Genomic DNA, 22,799 nt, shown 5'->3' on the forward strand with positions numbered 1-22,799 from the left:
CACTCCAGTAGTAGTTCATTCATCAGCGCCCAAGTTATTTTCAGCAGATTGGCAAGATTAAGAGGCGCAAAGAATAAGGTGCCAGTTTCAAATCTAATATTCATGAAACATCTTGCAGAATGCAATCGCAATAAAGGTGCTGAGAAGATGAGATTCTCCAATTAAAATCTTTGGGTTTTTACTTTATCCAGAGACAAGGTTATTAAAACAGGAGCCCAAATGAAGTTTAAATTGAAGAATTATTTCAAGTAAGGGTCAAATATCAGCTTCTGACCAATAAGAAAGAAAAACACAGTACCTTAAAAGTCCTTGAAATCTTGAAATCCACAAGAAAGTAGTCAATCTGTAAAGCCCAGTTTTCCTTCTTCTTCTTCTTCTAAAAAAAATAATTATATAAGTGTTGAGATCCTTTCTACTCCATTCCGTCCTTATCGTCAAATGTAAAGAAGTAGTACTCTTAGTGGGTTGATTAAGTAGTATTTATTAAGATGAAAGGATCCCATCCATCAGGTAACTCTTTCCAGTGCATTCAGTCAGCTTCAACTGCATACTTTCTAACAATAACATTCTATGCTGGCACTGATGTATCTAACATTCTAATCTAAAAGCTATAGCACCAAGATGCCACAGGACCCTGTCGGGCCATTATATTTGTCTTTAAGTTTATAAGCAAAATCACAACAATTTATGATCAATTAATATAAATAACGTTAAGCCAATGAATGTTAACAATGTTGTTTCTTTTTATATTTCACATATTTTACCCAACCTTTCATTTCCTAAAAGTATACTATTTCTGGTCCAATGTTTCTGTAGCTTCTTGTGTGTAGCATATTTTTCTTTTTGCGGTATTATATAGTGCAAGTTCAACCCGAAGGTAATAGAGGATTTTACATGAGCACTAGTTACGTTACACAACGACACATGGGCATAACACAGGCCTACGCAGCCCCCGCGGTGCGGGGGGGGCAAGCTTCAGGGGGCAGCCTCAGCACAGCAATCTATCCAGAGAGCTCCTGATTGAGCTTGGAAGGGGTCCCTCCACGAACCTTGCAAGGAAGCCCCTCAATTTTTGTTACACCAGTGCAATAACATATTCATTTTTGGTAGGCACAGGGAGTTTAGGTGATTTGTAAATGTAAATGTAAATGTACAGGAATTTATATAGCGCAAATCACCGAGCGGTTTCTAAGCGCTTGCTTAGGGAACCCGTCCTGGTATTCCCCTGTGAGATAACCCCGGCAGGGTATCCGCAAGGTGAAAGCCAGGCATCCCGCCGCGAGGGGCCGTTGTGGAGATTAAGCAAGCTATTGCCCAGAGTCGCAGAGTGTGAACCCGTGAATCGAGTAGGCACCGGAGCGAGAATTGTCGAGTCCATGGACATTTTAGGACTCAAGAAGCCGCCGAGCCGGGAATTGAACCCTGGTCCGCGGCTGACCTCTGCTTCCAGGTCTGCCTCCTCTAACCAGTGAGCCACACTTCTCCACAGAATCACAGGATGTAGAGCGGACACAAAGATGCAAACCTGGTTCCCCAGCTCCAAAGTTGGCAGATCTAGCCGTTAGGCCACATCCCCTCCCCTATTCCTGTTGTATAGTGCATACTATGAACTGAGTCGCCTCCAGGTGTTTATAACGGGCTGTGATTGGACGCTCTGGAGTTGAGGCTGAAGTCAGTGCGAGTTTCTTACACTACTGGTCATAAGACGAAAAAGGTTTTCAGAATTTATTATTGGCCAATCCTGGGTCTCTCTGCAGAAAGCACAGAGCAATGGTCACATGTGCCAGTTTCAGTGTATGACAGAGTTACACAGTTGTCAAAGTATTAACACTGTGAAAGTAAAAGAAAATATATTGCTTACAGGTAAGTGAGAGCATTGCGCTTTTGGGCATGGTGTACTGAATGGGATACCAGGATGTACAAGCAGAGGAGAGTTAAAGATGGTGCGGAAGAGGAGAGGCGAGGTATGATATATGGAGATGGGGGTGGATTTCATAAATATTTGGGGAGGAAAAGGCAGTAAGTGTCTGACATAGATTACAGAGGAAAGTGGTGTTAAGGGAAAAACAGGAGGGACTGAGAATCGTTGAAGACTACCACCCCTGTCACAGACATAAGTAGTATCACATAGTTTCAGAAATTTAAAGTTTTCAATATCAGTCACAACAAAATAAATCTTATTGCTGTTTTATCTGAAACAGTTAACACCCAAATCCAACAGTCCTGGTCTAGTTTTTTAGGCATATGTCACTAATTGTGTTATATACCTGGCTGGGTGCACTGCAATAACAGAAAGAGCAAAATGGCACCCTAAGTCAGAAGTGTAAGTCCATAAAAAAGTATGTTAGCTATGATGGTTGTAATGAGGGTGGGGTCCGTGAATGTGTGGGTGAAGCAACAAAAAGCATGGGACGAGTTAGAGTAGAATTTTAAAAAATTGGTAAAGGTTTCCTATAGATTATGCCCATTTCAACCACTTGACAAAAGACTCAGTCTACACTTCCACATTCTAGTAAATTACTTTATTGTTTGATTATTTAAAATCTTACAATATACAGTTACAAAAATACTTTTAGTATAAAACCAATAAAACGTTCATCATAAAATTCATTAAAATATATCCTTAGTATACTTCATTTAAGACTTAGTCTACTAATTTTGTTTTTACCATTAATAAAATTTTTACAAAAGGTAGCATTCATGGCTATATCATTTGATTGAAGACAACATTTCAGGGCTTGCCTATATGATCGTATTCCGCGTACAATAAAAGGGACTTTAAGTAGTTTTGTCCTTTCATTTCGCAGTCCCGGACAAATACAGAAAAAGTGGACAATATTCTCCTTTCCGCATCAATTCCATTGCAAAGAATGCATGTTACCAACTGTGCCTTCTCTGGGGGATTTGACGTTTCTTTCCGTAGCAAGACCTAAAAACCTTGGTCCAATGTCTTGTTCTCTCTGGATTTGACTTTTGCAATTCTCTCCTTGCTGGCCTGCCCAAAATCCCACCTTTCCCCTCTTAAATCCGTACTCCATTCAGAGACTTGTTTTGTTTATGGGGAGGCAAAAGAAATGACCACATCTCACCCATACTGTTGCAAGGCCAATTTACAAGACTGTCTGTATCACCCACAAAGCCTTGCACACTTCCTCCCCTTGATACCTGGCCAATAACCTTAAAATCGCTGGAGGCTCTATACCTTCATGTAATGCTGAAAACTTACTGCTTGACCCCCGTACCTTCAAAAGGGAAAGATTGATGGCTCAATCCTCCTCAGGCAATGCGCTTAGAATCTGGAACTCGCTTCCTCTATTATTCCGTACCACCACAGGTGAGCAACTAGAGCCAAATTTCGGGGGTGGGAGCTAATTCTTCCAGACACAGGCACAGTGGTTCTAAGAAGGGGTGAAAACACAACAAAAGCCTCATTAACAAGTAAATGGTCTTTTAACCTCTTAGCCGTGGCGGTAATTCCGCCACTGCGCTGGGGGGCGAGGGGGCAGCCCGGCACCGCCATGCTCGTGACAGAACCACGTCGCCATGAGCCATGGGCAAGCAGTGCTCATGACGGCGTGGTTCCGTCACGACTCCGCCCACTCACTAATCTGCCCGCACAGGCGGGGAATCAGTACTGCATGGGCCGAGTGGCCGCAGCATGACTGAACCACGCCGTCATGAGCACACGCCGCCCGTGGCTCATGATGGCGTGGTTCCGTCTTGAGCAGGGAAGGGGTTAAAGACCTGTGAAGTACTCAGGTGCGGCTGCAATTAGAGGGTCGCCAGCCCACTAAGCTGTCTTTGCCGGGCTGACACACATGACGGGGGCGGAGGGGCTGAATCCCAGTGAGCCCAATGGGTGTTGCGCTTTTCTCTGGACCCTGACCCGCCATCTTGTCCATTCCCTCGTCCTTTACCCTTTTCCCTTGTTTCCCCCTTGACGATCCTCAAATGTTTCTTCCCTTTTCTGTTTTGCCTTTTCTCCATACCCTTGTATCCCTCCCACCCTCCCTTAGTGCTGTGACTGCGTCCCCCCTCTGACCCCACTTAATGGAACTCTGCTCTCCTAGTTTTATTTTTGTGGGTATTGACCTGAGAACATCTAAAATGTGTATATATATGTATATAGATATAACTCTAATCACTAGTATATGCAGTAGACCTTTGCACTCTCTACCATTCCTATGTGACTCTTAATCCATTTGTATCTCTCCCTTGAGTGACTTTACTACTTTTACATTTGTAATGTTTCTTTCTGTTTGTATCTCCTCCTTGTGTGACTTTACATATTGTACATTTGCAATTTTTTCTGTTTGTATCTTTTATGTAACTCGTGTAATCCTAAATCCTTATGTTTGGCAACTGGTTCTTATGTAAAGCGCACTGACACCTTCGGGTAAAGTTCGCGCTATAGAAAATTGCATTAAATAAATAAATAAATAAAATAAAATAAACCTCTGCCAGGACTTTCAAAACTGACCTCAAATCTCTTCTCTTCCAAAGACACTTCCAGAATGAATACATCCCTTTTCATGTCCCTCAAGTCTGCTTTGCATTCTCCTGATGTTGTACAATGTTGTATATATGTATTCTAAGTGCCTGTACTAACCGAATCCTAATGTGTTTGTTTTCTTCTTTTTTTGTGTGTTTGCCCCCTCTTCTTTTAAATCATTTTTTCAACTATCGCGTTTGTAACTGTAACGTGTAAGTATGTAAATCTCCTCAAGTAACGTACTTGGTTCTATTGTAAAGCGCTCGGACACCTTAGGGTAAAGTCCGCGATATTTAAAAATGCATTAAATAAATAATCTGAGCCATGCATGGGAAGCGCAGCTTTAGTTTACATGTTTAAGCCACGCCCTAAATACATAGTTCACGCCTCTATGGAAAGACACCAAGTTTACACTTCTTAGGCCGCGCCCTCACTTTTCTCATCCCACCGAAAGCCCAGACAAAGTTCTTCCGTGTCTCTGGTGTAGCCACGCCCCTCAGTTTAGTCTTGCTACCGGCTCTTCCTCTCTCATAGGCTCCGCTCTCGATTGCGCATCCGGCCGGTTTCGGTTTCGTTTTCCCGCTGGTCGCCGCTTTCTTCCACCTTAGCAACCGGAGGAGGAAAATAAGGACAGTGGGCGGAGTTGATGCTCGGTGCGTCCGGGACTGAAAACATCGCTCTGGGGTTCTCGATCCAGCCACGCCCCAGTAGGCCGCATAGACGCCGGGGTCTTGCGTGCTGCCATGTCCGCCCAGGTGTTACCGGGGGGCGGGCAAGTGAGGAAGCTTCTGCTGGTGTCTGGGGGTGCCCTGGAAGTAGGGGAACTGCGCTGCCTGCTGCAGTTGGACTCACGGGCGCTGACCGGCGTGCTGGAGGTGGGACAGCAGCGGGGCCAGGTGCTGCTGGTCAACCGCGAACAACCTCAGCTCTCCGGCCCACGTCTCCTGGAGGGCCCGGGAAAGCAGCCGGCACCCGCCGGGGAGCAAGTTGCGCTGGCCTTGAGTGCCGTCCGGCTGTGCCGGGAGAGGCCCGGAAGTTGTGATGGAGTGTGCGGGAACCTTCATCTTTGTAGGTTTTTCGTCTTCGGCAACTGCAGGAACAATGTGAGCAGGTAAATAATTTACCGATGGGGATATACTTACGGAAAATGGCGCTACGACACATGGGTTGCGGTGGTGTACGTGGCAAGGGTGGAACAGGTGTAGAGCAGGCGGCTTGTTCGTGAATGATCACTAAGGGAATATGCATGGCCACAGATGGTAGTGGTAGAAAGCTCTGAATGGGAATAATCAGTGCTTTAAATAGGAAAAAATAAGTGCAGTTACTCGTTAAAATGAGCTAGAGGTGTAATGAGGGTGCAGGGCTACGGGCAAGAAATGATGAAACTTAACAACTGCTGTATTAGTTGCAGCACACAACAAAACATGAGAAATGTGTTCATATAAACAAAGCAGGTTAACTCATTACAAAACAAGCATTTACAATGCAACGGTTTCGCTTTTGTAAAAGTTAGAGCTTTTGTCATTGCTCATGACAAATTTTCTTGTATATGTTGTATAAATCTGATGAGTAAATGGCATCTAATTGATAATGACAATAACTTAATGTTTTTAATTGTGAGTAGTGAAGAGTTGTATTAGAGTTATAGTAGAGAGTGAGTATTATAGTTATTTGATGGTAGAGTTGTAGAGAATGAGTATTAGAGAATGAGTAGTACAGTAATAGGGAGTGCTGGTGATGAGTAGTAGAGTTATTATAGTTCTAGAGAGTGATTAGTATAGTGTGACAAGAGTATGAGAAAGTGAGTATTAGAGTAAGTAATAGTGAGTAGTTATTGTTATTGTTAGAGAGTGCGCATACTAGAGGAGTAGAGTGTTATAGTATTATATTTAGACATAGAGTAATAAAGTTATTAATAGAGAGTGAGTAGTGATGTGTACAGTAGTGTAGTTATTAGGTATTTTTGTGAATAGTGTAGTGTGAGTACAGAGTAGTTGAGTGAGTAGGCAAATTTAGTGAGTTATAGAGTAAGAGAGTTTTAGAGAGTGAGTATTAAAGTGCGAGTAGTAAAGTTTGAGTAGTTAGTGTATATTAAAGAGTGAGTAGTAAAGAGTGAATATCCGTCAAATATGGAAGATGAGCAAGGATAAGTCGAGGGTGGGAATGGAAGGGGTTCCCTTTGGGGCCCACAGGGTGAAGTAGAAGGGATGCAGACAGTCTCCGGCAATCCTGCAACTGGATGCAGATTGGATTTCCGGGGAGGCATGTAGGTGACTGGCAGCACTCCCAGCCAATCACAGAGAAAGGTGGATAGCTTCATCCAATCCTTATTTAGAGCACCCTAGTGTGGCGGCAGTAATGTCAAGTGTCCACCAGATATTAAGAGCCAATCAGGGCTAGCAGACCCGTCTAGTCACAACCTGTGTCAACCATGGATGTGCGTTTTTCACAGACTTTAGGTAGAAGTCCTACAACCCCATGAGCTACCCTGGTAGACGATTTGTTCACGAGGTGACGTTGTGCACCGGCTAATGCTGTGGCTGGCTGGACCTTTCCCCGGTGTACAGTGAGACAGCCCATTTCTCTAGTATGCGCCACCTAAAACAGAACTCCTGTGCCTACCAAAAATTATTGTTTCCGTTCTGCAATTTCTTTGTTTCGAGTTTGCGCTATAAGTGCTGATGTTCATGATTAAGTGCCGGTGCTGAGCACCCGAAACCACCGGCTCAAATTAAGCGCAGACTTAAATGCTCATGGGAACCAGTAGTTAGTTCTAAAACAATTTGGGGGAATAAGAGGTGAAAAAGTAAATGGGAGAAATAGTAGGTTTTGGGAGGAGATGACTGAGATGGGGATTCTTAGAACAGGCAGGTCAGTTAAGAGGGGAAAAATAGAAATACCAAAAGGGATGGAAGCTGAGAGGTGGAAGTAGGTAGGATCTTATGTGAGGAGTACAATGTTCGAAAAATATATCTATAAATTATGCTTCATGCTAGTTGCTAAGGTCAGATATGTAACATTGTAAATGCTGGCCTATCCCTTTAAAGCATACTTCCCCCCCCTAGTTAAGTTGTCATAATTGTGGTGTCCCACCTAATGATACCTATGCCTGGAGGAGCGGGGGAGTTCTGATCTTCTTTGGGCAATTTGAGAGTGTTGCACTGTCCAATACTATATAACATGGAATTTGCTCAGACACATGATACTGTTCCTGGGGAATTTCTGACAACTGGTAGCATGGGAATGCTTCATTTTTCCAGCCTCGTACTGCTTTATAGCTGTATTCCCATCCACACTTTAAAAAAAAAATGGTATACTGGTGTAGTCATCTTTCTTAAGGTTTTTTAAGTGGGGTGTATTTTTAGGCCATTTTTGATGTGATGGGTTAGTGTAAGTGGGATTTAGTTACAAATAATGTAACTTCAGGTGCGACAGAGCTGCAAGAAAGGGGCATTGCTGAGGCAGAAATTACAAGGTTCATTATTACTCTAAGGTTAAGTTGTTTCAGAATGGTGGCAATACTTCCGGATGGACAGACCGACTTGGGGTATCTAGGAGATGGGAGGAAGTGGAGCTGATATGTTCAAATGCACTAGCAGATATGAACGTTTTGGAGGAAAATGTGAAATTAGGAGAAATAGGAGTAATGGTAGATCCTGGGCAGACAGATGTCTGAGGACTGGCTGGCAGGCAGGTCATTTAAGTAGGAAGACTGCAAGGAGCAACAGGGGTGGAAGCAGATAGCCACTGGTGGAAGCTGATAGGCACAGGTGGATGGGATGTTAGGGGAGGGGTGGAGTATTATGACAATATACTTATTAATTGGGTTTCATATTAGTCTGTAGGTGATACCACCTGGCATATGATAGTATAAACAAAGACCTATCATATTAAGATGATGTTTTTACTAGTCCAGGTCTGATTGCATGTTGGGCGGAGTGTTATTCTCAGGTGGGAGGGTGTTAAGGAGCCAAAGGGATTGTGGCAATGGGTGGCTGGTGTTTTCAGATTCTAGAGTACCGGGTGCAGGAACAATGGGTCCAAATTTGCCAGTCACAGAAACCCACCTGGTAAAATCACATGCATTTTCCACACCTGGGCTGTTGATATGAGCACAGCTCATCTCCCACTTGACTCCCAACAACACCACAAGAGGGAAAGCATCAAATGTCCCTCCCATTTGTGCTCACATCCTGCCCCAGCCCTGACCACCTACAGCCCCCTCTCCTATTTACCAGGAACCAGCCAGTGGTAAGCAGGAGCAGAAAAGGGCCCTGAAATAAACGTGCAGAAAAGGACCTAGTAATTCCGAGTCTTCACAGTCATTCTCCCTAAGATGGACACAAATCATGCCAGTGCATTCAGCTAGACAGCGGGCGCTCATTAACTCCATGGGGGCCCTCAGTACACGTGAATGACTGAATGTGCGTGTAGAGGTACCATGCACAGCAGAAAGCCTGCATGCAGCTCCTGAGCTTGATTGCCGCCTCTGAAGTCTTAACGAGCAACACGTTTTCTCACGCTGATTTGCGCTAGGGCACGCAATACCATGCCTGATAAATGAGTTATTCGGAGGTGAGAGATAAACAGCCATTTGTAAACTGATATAGGGTGACTCAGTGTAAATGTCCTGTGGTTGTTTGCGCGTTCCTTTCAGCTGCGAGCACATGCACGGTGTGGCTCATATGACTAATAGCGTTAGAGAGATTGTGTTCCCCGGCCGGCAGGGGAAGTAAAGTACAAGCCAGCTGTTGTGCCTTGAACGTGGTGTGCTCGCGGCTCACGCGCGCCCCGGGCCTTCGCTCGAGCAGGACTGGTAAACAACGCACGCGCATGACAACAAGCAGGGGCGGCCCAAGCAACATACCGGGCGTTCTCCCATACAAACCGCGCTTTGTGTTCTGTAAGCCAGGCGCTTCACGCATGTCAGTGCGCGGCTGACTGAATGAATGTGGGTGACGTTGCAACCGGAGAGGCCTAGTGAAAAGCGGGCTTCAAAGCTTTTTCTATAAATATGATCATATGGCATTAACCGAGCTCAAGGGATCACCGAGGGTGCTTTTAACTGCACTCACGTTGCACAAAATAGGAAAGAAAATTGGTAAAGGCTTGTGAGGTTTAAATGAGAGAATTAAAAACTTTATAGAAAAGCGACGTTCCATAGTCGTGCGACCTTAACATCCTAACAACACAAAGTACCTAGCAACAAGTGCGTGATTTGATTACTTATTTTGTAAGTTTTACATAAAGTTTAACACGAGCACCAGTAAGTTACTTTATGCCATGCCAAATTCATTCATATTTTATTTTAGCACGAAGATTAAGTGATTTGCCCAGAATCACATGAAGTTAGAATGTAGCATGCCGTAAATGCTGTGGCTGGCTGGACCTTTCCACGGTGTACAGTGAGACGGCATCACAGGTCCGTAACAGAGTTAAACGAGATCTTTAAACGCCGGACTTTCAAGCCAGGGACAAACTACATTGCACCTAATGTCTGCTCACCGCTACTTCAGGCACACATTTTGAGCAGTCGAGCGGGGCTGGAGGGCAGCGGCTGCGTGTCCTCGGCTCTGGCAGGGCAGGTAGAGGCTGCAGGAGGTTCCTGACGAGTTTGTTGAAGAAAGGAGCATTTGAAGACAAGAGGGGGCTGGGGCGGGGGGCAGCGGACGAGCGAGAAGGCATCGGACTGGGAGGGGGGTGGAAGGGACGCGGAGAAATTGCCTCGGCCAAAACTGAAACGAGCTTGTTTCAAAGTAAAAGAAACAAGCCAATACATTAATACCCCACCCACCCAAGCTCCAGCTCCTAGAAACAAATGGCCGCAAACATCCTGGGGAAAAAAAATAAGACAACACCCACAGCTGCATGACGTTCGCAAAGGGGCGGACCGAGAAAAAATCACCGGAATGCCCACGAATCTGCTCCGATCATTACTGACAGATCTCTCTTCCAATGGCTGGCCTCCATTTATGGAGCTAGCCAATGGAAGAGAGAGGCGGCTGAAAAGCCCCTTACTGCTAAACATAAAATTTCGCCTGGCGAAACCTAAAAATGGAAAAGAAATGAGAAAATGTTAAAGTCCTTTTTTTTTTTTTAGCAATAGTTGCACCTTCTTAATGTCATACTGTTAATTGCTGTTGTTTGGCACAATACTTTATATTTTTGAGCACACGAGTAAAAGAAACTGAAAATACTAACACGTTGCACCAAACCTCTTATGACACCAAGCAAATGAAGCAACTCATCATGACCCTCCCCAGAAGATAGGTCTGGTCTCTTCCATCAATCTATCCATACATCCTTTCACCCTCCCCTTCACACCTCTCTCGCTCGCATGCCCCTCTCTCTATTTCACACCCAAATGTGCTCTCTCTTCAATCCTCTCTTTCTCATGTTCACTCTGTATCTCTTGGTAGCCTCTGTAGCTGACATTGCAACCCTTGCGTCCCTCCCAGATGCTTCTCTTTCGGTCTTTCACTGGCACGCCTCCCCTCTTGTTTTACGCACGCCAGGAGCCCTTCTCTGTTTCTTCCACTTCTCTTTCGTTTTCATTTACACATCAGATTCTTTACCTGCTTTGCGTTCTTTCGCTGTCTACCCTCTCTGCTCGCCTGAACGGACCCTGCTCCATCAAGCACATCACAGCGTGATGGCGAGCACCTGGACAATATTCAAGGGAAACCCTGCTGAATAGCTCATCTGGGGCTCAGATCGGCGAGACAGAAGCAGCGCCTTGGCTGCCAGAGGCACATTTCAATCCTGTTCCCCAGCACAGCCAGTGAGCCTACCTTTTTCATGAGTACCGGTACTCTCAAGGGCAGTAGAGAAGTGTTGGTATTCAGAGCGATAATTTTAAGAAGTGCCGGTACTCAGTACCGGTGAGTACCGACCCATTTAAAGCACTGGGAATAATGCATTGGGGTGACAGTCGCGCAGATATTAAAGTCCGGTAACGAGTACTTGATTGTCCAGTGGACTCAGTTGCAATTAATATTGGGCATAACTGTTGCAATGCTTTAGGTAGGTGGGTAGTCAGTCTCTCTCTCTCTCTCTCTCTCTCTCTCTCTCTCTCTCTCTCTCTCTCTCTCTCTCTCTCTCTCTCTCTCTCTCTCTCGACAATGTAAGCAAGCATTTAAAAAGTATTTGCATAGGTTACAAAATCATACCACTTTAAAATGTTAATGTTGGGACCTACAAGTTAGACATGCACGTCCAAACATTTGCCTTGTTGAAAACGTGCCTGGACCCCTAAGGTGCAAAACATGGTTTTATAATGTGCTATTTTAAAAGGGACCTTACAGACGTGGAGGTGAACCGGGGAGCCACAGGTATTCTCTAGGACGATTATTTGGGTCTCTTGAAAGCATGAAGACAATAAAGCACTGAACTGTCTAGCTCCTCCCAATCGCAGAGTTCACTATCACATTGTTAGAGTAGGCGGAGAAGCATAGGGTATATTATCTGCTGTTTTGACTGGGGGCATAAGCTTTATTTGATCTCTAGGATCTTAACCCCTCCCATGCTGGTGATGAACCCCAGCCGTCACGCCCCGCGGTGGGCGTGTGCTGATGACGGCTGGGGTTCGTCAAGGCCCGCCCTGTTCTTTTGTTTACCGCACAGCAGTAAAATCGCGACCGCAGCGAAGGGGTTAAAAGCAGCTTGCAATACATAACAAAACAACAATAAATAGTTACACTTAGATTTATACATGGCTGCATGGTTAACACTTTTTATATGAAGTTGACTAGTTCCACGCCAAGCACAGCACAGTTTACGGGCCACCTGGGTGGTCCAGGCAGCAGAGGGTGGTGCTTTTAACCTGATGCAGTTAGGCCGGAAGTTCAAAGATTGTTCAGTGATCTCTCAAACGCCTGCATACATTTCATGAATCTCGCTGCCAGGATGGGGTGTTCAGTTGAAAAACAGGCCATCACAGCAGGTCTGCAGGATTGAATGCCCAGAGTCCGGCACACTGGTTCTAAAAGGTCCTTTCTTTCTTTCAAAAGGGCCGGGCAAAAGCCGGTGATATGCACAAGTGTTTCCTTACAAGAACGGCAGATCCTGCAAAGATTGCTTAGCTGTTCTCTCTCTTTGGCTTGTAGGCAGATCAGAGTCGGTGATATATCCCCCCCCCACCCCAGCTTGTATTAAATAGGTTGTTGTTTAACCTGCATTAACATGCATATGTTTGTGATCGGGTGCTGGCTCAGTTTGGTGTAGCTTTCCAGTACCGACCTGGCGTGAGAGAGGCAAGCTGTTTTTTGTTTATCGGCTAGCCAAGATCTTGTAATGGGGGTTGGGCCTTTCATTTACACTGTGTTAAGTTGGCATAAGCTTAATAGAAGTTTAAATACCATTTTCCTTTCTGCTGCCTTTGCACCCGGCACACATTATTACAAATGTCTAGAGGACTGTTTTGCTTCACACGAGAATATGTTTTTCTATACTAGCAGCTTGGCTAGGTAGGCGTTGTCTGATCAGCGCACGTTCTAGACATAACATATATGCAGCTGAAGCCTCCTCTGAATTTGGCACGTTTAATAATGCACTGAGCAGGCATGCTCAGACACAATCTGGAGAACATTCGCATGCAGAGAGCTGGTGTAGAAAATGATGTGATCCATTTCTACTAGATCCAGAGGTATGGGGCCGCCCTTGTGAACCCAAGAGAACTTCTGTAGGTATAAAATAACCTAATAGCAAGGGAGTGTGTAATCTAGGTGTAATCTAGTCTATTTCCATTTAGCATTTTAACATGCTTTCTCCTTTTGTATTTTATGGAATAGTAACTATGCTGATAATCTTGTTGCTCATAATACTGCTTGTATTAGCTAAGATACTGCGCTTGAGAACACGGCATTAGAAATAAATATTTCAAACTTGCACGTGTCTTCATTCACTCCCCGTTTTGGACTAACATGAGTGTATAACGAAAGAGTGTTCACGTGTTCCACATTGCCTGAGGTATTCTAAATTCCATGTTCTGGGTTGGCTAATCCTTGGGGGTATGGAAGAACCAAAGACACTGATTGCTAGTCTGGTAGGGGATTTTGGCTACTAAGATGAGTTTTGGCACACCCTAATTCACTGAGGTTCCAAGTCTATGCACAGTTCTGTGTAGGAGCAGAATCCCTGCTACAGTCTCTGATGTTCCATTTTAGTGAGTAACTTTTTGAAGTTGGCATGAGAAGTGGGTGTGGTCCATAAACCAGCCACCTGTAAGTTCTTTACAGATTGGTCCAGGTAGTCCCGGTCAGCAGAACGTCCGGCTATTTTAGAGATTTTAATCCAGGGTTGGTTTTCTAGCGTGTTAGTGCCTGGAATGCGGAGCCTTCAACAGATTTTCAGAAAACGGCTTGGCTTTCTTTTGGCAGTAGAAGCTGAATTTCAGCCAGATATGTGCTGGAGAGGCGCTTTTGGGTAGACCGAACTGCTAGCTTATCCAGCAAACATGACCTTTGAGCCATAAGCTAGGACGGGCACTAGCTTAGCATGGATAACCTCCCTTAGAGGTGATAGAGATGAACCATGGAGCTTTTTGGATATCTTGTCTAACATGTGTAGCAGCATAGCTGATTTCGATTTTATGGCTTCTAACTGTGGCATAAAGGATCCTCAGTTATTATTTATTTTTGTATGCATTTTTTATAAAGCGCAGACTTTACCCGAAGGGGTCAGAGTGCTGTACAATAGAACCAGTTACGTTATGTGAGAGAAATGTTACAAAATAGAACGTTACAAAAATAGCAGGACACAGTATCAAACACAGCAAGCAGGGAATGTACTAAAAATATTACCATTTTACAATGACTAACGAACTTCCTGGCGGGTCTGAGAAAAAAAGTATTAATTCTGAAAGTGTTTTTGTGAATTGAAGAGATTTGAGGTCAGCTTTGTAGATCCGGATGGAGGTGATGGCACAGAGCAGTGGAGGAAGCGTTCCAGATTCTCACAGCATTACCTGAGAACGATTGAACCATCAATTATTTTTCCTTTTGAAGGAGGGGGCCAAGTAGGAACATTTTGCCGCATTCCGAGAAGGTCTCAAGCCTCCCGTCAATTTCAGTTTATTCGCCAGATAGCGAGGAGAGGAAGTGTGCAAGGCTTTTGTGGGTAATGCAGGCCGTTTTGTAAATAACTCTTGCCTTGATGCGAAGCCATCGAAGAGAAGACAGGATAGGAGTAATGTGGTCACTTCATTTGGACCCTGAAATGAAGCAAGCTGCTGAATGGAGGACAGGTTTGAGGGGGAGAGGTGAGATTTGGGTAGGCAAGTCAGAAGAGAATTGCATTAATCCAGTCTAGAGGGAAAAAAGTGATTGGACCACGGTTTTTAGGTCTTTCTCCGGGAAGAACTGACGAGTCCCCCACAGAATGCGCAGCTGATAACGTGCGTTCTTAGCAATAGAGGTGATGTGGGATATTAGGTTGAGTCGTTTGTCAAGTATAACACCTAGGAATTTAGCGCTGTCGACAATGATGGGTTTATTGTTGAGTAAATTCAGCTGAGCCATCCAGGATAGGGCAGGAGGCGGGGAGAGAGAGGTAGATAGGAGGAGAAATTCAGTTTTGGAGGGATTGAGAATGAGTTGGTGAACTAAGATCCAGTTGTGAATAGTGTTAAGAGTAGAGTTGAGTAGTGAGAGATCTTTTTGAGGAAGACACCTTTAGATAGATTTGAGTGTCTTCTGTATAGAGATGGTAAAGGATCCCAGATTTGCTTAGAAGGTTCCCTAATGGTTCCAGGTAGAGATTAAACAAAGTGGGTGCAAGGATTCAACCTTGAGGGACGCCTTGACCAACCACCAGTGGAGACGAGAGACTGTTTGCAATCTTGATCATTTGGGATCTGTCCGAGAGGAATGAGGCAAACCATTTAAGCACTGTGCCTTCCACGCACATTCTCTGTTGAAGTGTTAAGGAGGGTGTTGTGATTAACAGTGTCAAAGGCTGCAGAGAGGTCAAGAAGAATCAGAAGGCACGATTCCCCAGAATCGAGAATATGCAGTGCATCATCAATCACTTGCAGCAGGGCTGTTTTAGTGCTGCAGTTTTGAATAAAGCCAGACTGGAACCCGTCAAGTTGATTATTGCCCATTATGTGTTTGGAAAGTTGTTTTGCAACACATTTTTCTGTGATTTTTTTTTTTTATGAAAAGGGAGATTGGTGATGGGGCGGAAGTTGTTGAGGTTGTTCTCATCTGCGGAGGTTTTTTTTTTTTTTTTTGAAGAGGGGTAACCTGTCCTGTTTTGAGGACAGCTGCAAGGGATCCTTGACTGAGGAAGAGATTAACTAGCCTGGTCCAATAAGGGAGAGTATTGGTATAGAAATCAATGGTGATGACACTAGGTATGGGGGCAGAAGAATGGTTGGAGGACCAGATCCACCAGTGATTTGACCTTTTAATCAAAGAATATAGCGAATTCAGTTGCTTCCTTTCGAAGCATCCTCAGGTTTGATGTTTTTGTTTTTAGCTGAGTCGAGGAGGGATCTGAAATGTGATGCTTTTTCATGGAAAATGTGCTTGTGGTATTTGTATCTTGACGAACGTAAAAGAGGGAGATTGGAGGTGGATGGAGATTGTCTCCAATGTTTCTCCAAGATTCCAAGGTTTTTCCTTTCATCATAGAGAGCTTTATTGAACCAAGGTGCTGAGGGAGTGGGTCTTTTCCTTTTGCTTTGGAGTGGTGCAACTTTGTCGATTTCGACTGCTAGGATTGAGAGGCAATGGGGGTGAGATCGCTGACATCCGCAATATGGTCTAGTCTAGGAAGTTACCGCATAGCAGAATCACACAGAGTCTCAAGATCAATGTTTTTAGTGTTGCGGAACCAGGTAGAAGCCCTTTTAGGTTGGCCGATAGTTATAACGTGCGAAAGGGGAAAACTGAAGGGAATGAGGAAATGGTCTGACCAGTCTACATAGATAGGGGGAGCAATGGTAAGCAGGTCTGATTTAGAAATATCAAAGTCCAGAATTGATCCCATGGTGTGTGTAATTTCCGAGCAGTGTTGGACAAGATCGTTAGCTGAGAGAAAGATGGGAAGCTTGATGGCAGCCGAATCTTCACGCAGCCCCAGTGGAGATTGAAGTCACCTAGGAAGATCTGTCTGTCACTTTGAGAATATTGGTCACTAATGAAGTCGGTGAAGTTCTTAATGAAGTATTGCTAACTACCAAATCAATTTATATGCCACTGACCTGGTTTGTTTTTCTTTCTTCCTATGTTCATGGTCTTTGTTTAAGCAAGTTTGATGGATAGCCTGCTTTGAGTCGTGTAGAAATTAAATGCTTCCAGGAGCTGCTGAAGTCCCACTCTGGTCCTGGAGAGTGGGAGGGCATCGCCTGCTTAAAAGAGACAGCAGACGTGTGTCTCCCACGTTGGGGACGTGCATGTTCACTTCTAAGGCTGTAGAGAAATCCACAAGAAAGATGTGAAAAAGAAGGGGCGAAGACGCAGCCTTTTTTGAGCGAATAGGGATATGATCGCAAGGGAAGTAGGGATGTCCGAAGGAGGCATAGAGAGAGTGGGGCTCTAGAAACAGGCATGCTGCCTGAGTGTCACATTTACAATGTGGGCGGTCTGCAAGGCTACACCAGGACTGTGTAGAGAAGTAAGAGACTGGTGAGACATATGGAGCAGAAAGAAAGACTTATCTGGAGCAGTAAGTGATAGTTCGCATCTGAAGAAGGGAAGGACAGGTTGCAACTGAAGAAGTAAGAAACTAGTGCTGCATCCCATTAGAAAACATTTGGGCATCTTGAGCAGTGGCAGATAAGGTGCATCTGGTGATGGGAGAGACTTGCTGCATTTGAAGCAATAAGAAACTGGGGCCAACCGCATGTTTCTCTAGAGACTGATTCAACCTATTATGAGTCAAAAAGACTCATCCGCTATGCACTGTTGATATGGTTGGTTACCATAAGAAACTATTTGAATTTAGATGAAACTTCAGCAACAAACTTTAACAATGAAATGTTAGTCAAAAGGCACTCTCTTCAGTTAATCAAAAAAGCCTCTAAAGCTTAGAATTCAACAATTGCCATAGTGATTAAATATAGAATCAATACGAAAGTAAACATATAAATGATAATGACACAAACAGATTTATTTAATAACACATGGTCTTCATTCCAAATCTGTCATCCTTTTCAAATAAGCCCAATGCATTTCAGGCCGAATGGACCCTTCCACATGGGCCTTGAATCTATGAATAATAAATAAATAATAATTGCAAGTTTTTATAGTAAATTCACATAATTCCTCAAATCAATAGTACATACGTACATGCCTTAGAAAAACGCAAAGCATCTGATTAATGCAAGGGATACAGAAAATGCAAAAATGACCTTTCCCTGTGACAGCATGCTTTGAATGCTCAAAAAATAAAATAAGATCAACATCGGAAAACGGTGCCCAAAATAAACATAAACGTGTCTATGCTGCCAACACCATAGTCAAATAAAAAAGCTATCGCCACCTCTACTACACCTGTAGGGTTACTTACTGAGAAAGCCAAGTTCTTCACCATACTGTAGGAAATAAATAACAACACAGCCACCTAATGTCAATGTTATCGCAAGCGTTACACAGAATCAATTGTATGCGCGTTAAAAGCCCAAACCCACACCTACCTGCTTGCTTGCTGCCCTTTGGTAAAAACTGCTTCAAGCTTGCAATACAGAGTAGCCAATTGCGTGAAAGTGAACGGAACGATTCATGAGAACCTCGCTAAGCCCACACCGAAACTCCCAAACAAAATGCGCTTGGATGGTCTCTTACCTTTGACCAACATTAACGCTCTAATGAAACGATCTAAATACACCTTCTCAAAACCGTCAGGACACGCTCAACCTCGGTAGCAATAATGCTCAGTTTTAAAACCCACAATTCCGGAACCGGAACAGCCAGCTCCCAAGGAGCTAAAGAAATGACAAACGGACTATTCCACAAATCACGGGCGCCATTGTGAAGAAGTAAAACTTGATCAACAGAGACCCAAAGTCTGTAAAACAAAGGTGGAGCTTGTCTAGAACCCTCTCGTGAAATCTATTCCAATTATGAACTCAAAACAACGAATCTAGTATTGCCCCTTCTATAACTCGAACGTGCTCAAAATTAAATAAAGGAAAAAATAAATAAAAAAATTAAAAAAAGAAACATGATGAAAGGAAAACTTAACTATGCTGTCACTTACACACTAATTTAGTGCATGCTACTACGTCACTGTGACAATTCCATAGGGTCAGAAAATCAATCATGGTTGCAATTATAAAAAACAAGAATGATCAATTTTTTCATTCATCCCTTTCGGATCTTGGGAATCTAATTTTTTAATCCGGTGTACTTCCCTTTGTAGAAAGGATCTCAACAGATCCCTTCCCGGTAATTTCTCTAGAACAGAAAATTGTAGTTGGGCTATGCTATGCCGTGCCTGTAACCAATGTACCACTAAGCTGCTGTTTTAATTTTGATTTCTGATAGTACTCTTGTGTTCTAAAATTCTAACCTTAAGCTTGCGTTCAGTTTTTTCCAACATACAGCTTTCCACAAGGACACTTGATGTAATAAATGGATTAGAAGAGTTGCAGTCAGAGTTGTGGAACAGTCGAATGGGTTTTCCTGTTAGGGGATAATACACCTTAGTTTCACTAATTACGTTGTTACAATGTACACAGTTTGTGCATCTCTTCATTCCGATGTAGTCCTGCTGTTTTTTCTTTGGTGTTTCCATCAGTATTTCTTTTAGGTTTCTAGACCATGTAAAGACAAACAGAGGTTTGTGTCTGAAAATATCCTGAAAATCAGATTCATGTGCAGCACTTCCCAGCGATGATTGATCATAGATTTTATTTTTTGGGAGCTTGTGGAAAATTTCGATACAAAAGTTTGTCGATTTTTCATTCAGCTTCTTTTTATTTTCAAGAGTTTTTTGCGATCACATTTAGATGTACGCTCTTCTGCATTGTCAAGAATTTCTTGGCGATACCCCCTTTCTAGATATTTCAGTTTTTGAATTTTAAGATGATCCTCAAATTGCTGGGTTCAGAGCATATCCTCTTAATTCGCAGGAATTGAGAGTATGGTAGATTCTTTTTCATATTCTGTGGATGAAAACTCTGATCAGCTAATGCATTATTAACATCTGTCGCCTTCCTGAAGACTTCAGTGTGAATTTCCAAACCCTCCAGAGTAATGGCCACATCCAGAAAATACATCTTTTCAACACTGATAGTATGTGTGAACTGAATTTGATCTTTAAAACTGTTAAGTTGCTCAATTTTTTTGTTCAAGTTTATCTCTGCTGTTGGCCCATATTATGAAGATGTCATCAATGTATCTACAGTAAAGCATTAAATGTTCGTTCCACTCACTATCGTTCAAGATGTAATTTGCCTCAAATTTGGTCAGGAAGGTGTTCGCGTAGGCAGGTGCTCCTGAAAAACCCATACAGGTACCGGTCTTTGTAAATAAAATGTGTTGTCCCACTCAAAATAACTGTGGTACAGAGAGAAGTGTAAAATCTCCAATAGAAAAACTTTACTCTTATTTGCGATTGTTGTAGCAAAGCCCATTCTACAGCTTCCATTCCTGCTGTGTGTGCAATAGACCTGTACAACGATTTAACATCTATTGTACACAGGATGGCTTTTTTTTGCAGTTTCACAGAGTCTAGCTTCAATAGGAAATCTTTGTTATTTTTCACATACGAAGTCCATTGTTGAACGAAGGGTTGAAGAAAACAGTCTACATACTGTCCTAAAGGCTCAAAGATAGTCCTGCATCCCGTCACTATCAGCCTCATGGGAGGTATGTGAAGATCTCTATGTATTTTCGGGAGCATATAAAGTTGTGGTCTCCTAGGATAATCAACTGTCATGAACTGTTTCGTGGATGTGGCTATATGTCCCAACTCTAACGCCTGTTCTAGAATATGCAATAATGTTTTACTTAATTCAACAGTGGGATCGTTCTCTAGTGGAAAATATGTCAATGCATCCATAACATGTTCATTCGCTTTATCCATGTAGAACTGTTTGTCCATCACGACAATTGCGCCTCCTTTGTCTTCTTTTTGAATAATTATACTCTCATTACGCTGAATTGATTGGAGGATATTCTTATCTTGAACATAAAAGTTTCGATTCTTTGTTCTTCTCATGTTCAACCTTTTAAAATCATTACGGACCAAATTTTCAAATGAATCCAACACCCTGAGAGACAGGAGACATGAATTTAGATTTAGGTCGAAACTCGAGGAATTCAGATTCAGTAGGGTCCGGTCTACTTGGAAGGATATTGGTAAAAAAAAGCCTCCATCTCAGAAGCATAAACTTATCAATGCAACTTCACATTCCAAGAGATTGATATTGTAAGTTGGAACAAAGCCCAATCCTTTATTTAAAAATATTTTCTGATGTGAAGTGAATGGTATGTAACTGTTACCACGCACCTTTTAGCACGAAATACTATTACAACGGGACCATTACCACGCAGGACCCTTTACCACAAATACTTTTACAACGCATTACACTACAACGCAGATACTATTACAACGCATACCGTTACAACGTAAGTATAGGTACGTTTATCTTTTTTTTTAAACATTTATTAGGGGTATTGGGTTTGGGTTTTGGGGTACAGGGGTATTTTTAGGTTTCAGGGTTGGGTTTGGGTTTTGGGGTACAGGGGTATTTTTAGGTTTCAGGGTTTGGGTTTTGGGGACAGGGGTATTTTTAACATATATATTTAAAAATTAATAAATAAAAATTAATATAAATTTAAATATTTAATAATAAAATAATTATTAATTAATTAAAATATTTAAATTAATAATTACATTATTTAAAAATATAATATACTTACCTATACTTACGTTGTAATGGTATGCGTTGTAATAGTATATAATAATAAGAAAAGAGTTCTCCCAAATACTTTAAGGCCCAGAGGGGGGAGATAAACCAAGCAAGAAAATAGACAATACCTCTTTGCGGGCCTATATTTCTTTTAACAATGAGTATATCAGAGCAATTTTTTTAAATAGATGCCAGCGAGAAACTATAGTGTATTATTCAAACATTTATTTAGCTATTTTTTCATTTTCAGCATTTTTCAACATTTGACAAGTAGACATTTATGCAAAAAGTACAGTACGTTATCATTATATGAAACACATTTTACATACAAATTTTAGTAATAGTTATCCTATCGTTCATAAGGTGCCCTCTAGTAACAGTTTATCCTGATACCCATACAACACAGACTCGTACATCATTCATACTAATTCTAAAAGGTAAAAAATACAAAGGCCTACCATCTATAACCCAGGATACCATCTGGTTAATTCCACCATAACCAGCAAGAACCATACCATCTAGGTTCTCAATCGTATTATACTAAGTACACCTCTGAGCCAACACCAGTGTTAATTCAATGTCTTGCACCACTATGTCCATGTGTCTAGGTTGTTAGATTTGTATTTTTTACCTTTTAGAATTAGTATGAATGATGTATGAGTCTGTGTTGTATGGGTATCAGGATAAACTGTTACTAGAGGGCACCTTATGAACGATAGGATAACTATTACTAAAATTTGTATGTAAAATGTGTTTCATATAATGATAACGTACTGTACTTTTTGCATAAATGTCTACTTGTCAAATGTTGAAAAATGTTGAAAATGAAAAAATAGCTAAATAAATGTTTGAATAATACACTATAGTTTCTCACTGGCATCTATTTAAAAAAATTGCTCTGATATACTCATTGTTAAAAGAAATATAGGCCCGCACAGAGGTATTGTCTATTTTCATGCATTGTAATAGTACCTGCGTTGTAAAGGTATTCGTGGTAAAGAGTCCTGCGTTGTAAAAAATGCGTGGTAATGGTATGCGTGCTAAAAGTATGCGTGGTATCAACATATATCCAAGTGAATTCCACAGATGAAATATTCACGACAAGGTTTGTTTCTGACTCCTGGTCCTCGCCTTTTCTGCTTTTTCTGCAGCTTCTCCTTGTTTTCCTTCTGATTTTGAGAGTCCCGGTGGTTGAATTTAATCCATTACTTTGGACAAAAAATGCTTTGATCCAAAAGGCTGTGTTCCGTTTTTTTCGTTCCTTCGGTTGGTGTTAAACCTCCACTAATCTGAGTGTGTGCCTCTGCCCACATATGAACTTCGTTCAGTTTGTAATCCAGCGTATCTCTTTTATATTTACGGAGTTTTCCTTCCTGTAATTCTTTTGTGTACTTATCAAGTTTGACATTGATGTCTTCCAAAGCTTTATCCATATCCTCCGTCTCC

At 42.5% G+C, this 22,799-nt stretch overlaps 1 protein-coding gene across 1 annotated transcript in view; it reads left to right on the top strand.

The window, feature by feature from the left end:
* Positions 1–4,990: 4,990 nt before the first annotated feature.
* LOC147734651 (protein mono-ADP-ribosyltransferase PARP12-like) overlaps positions 4,991–22,799 on the top strand; it is a 320,390-nt gene continuing 302,581 nt past the window's right edge. Inside the window, exon 1 of the mRNA XM_086952947.1 lies at positions 4,991–5,603. Within this exon, the coding sequence (XP_086809073.1) occupies positions 5,236–5,603 (368 nt within the window). The 5' untranslated portion in view covers positions 4,991–5,235. The remainder of the gene's footprint in view (positions 5,604–22,799) is intronic.

The sequence above is a fragment of the Lissotriton vulgaris genome, chromosome 1_2 (genome assembly GCF_964263255.1).
Source record: "Lissotriton vulgaris chromosome 1_2, aLisVul1.2, whole genome shotgun sequence".
Classification (NCBI taxonomy): Eukaryota; Metazoa; Chordata; class Amphibia; order Caudata; family Salamandridae; genus Lissotriton; species Lissotriton vulgaris.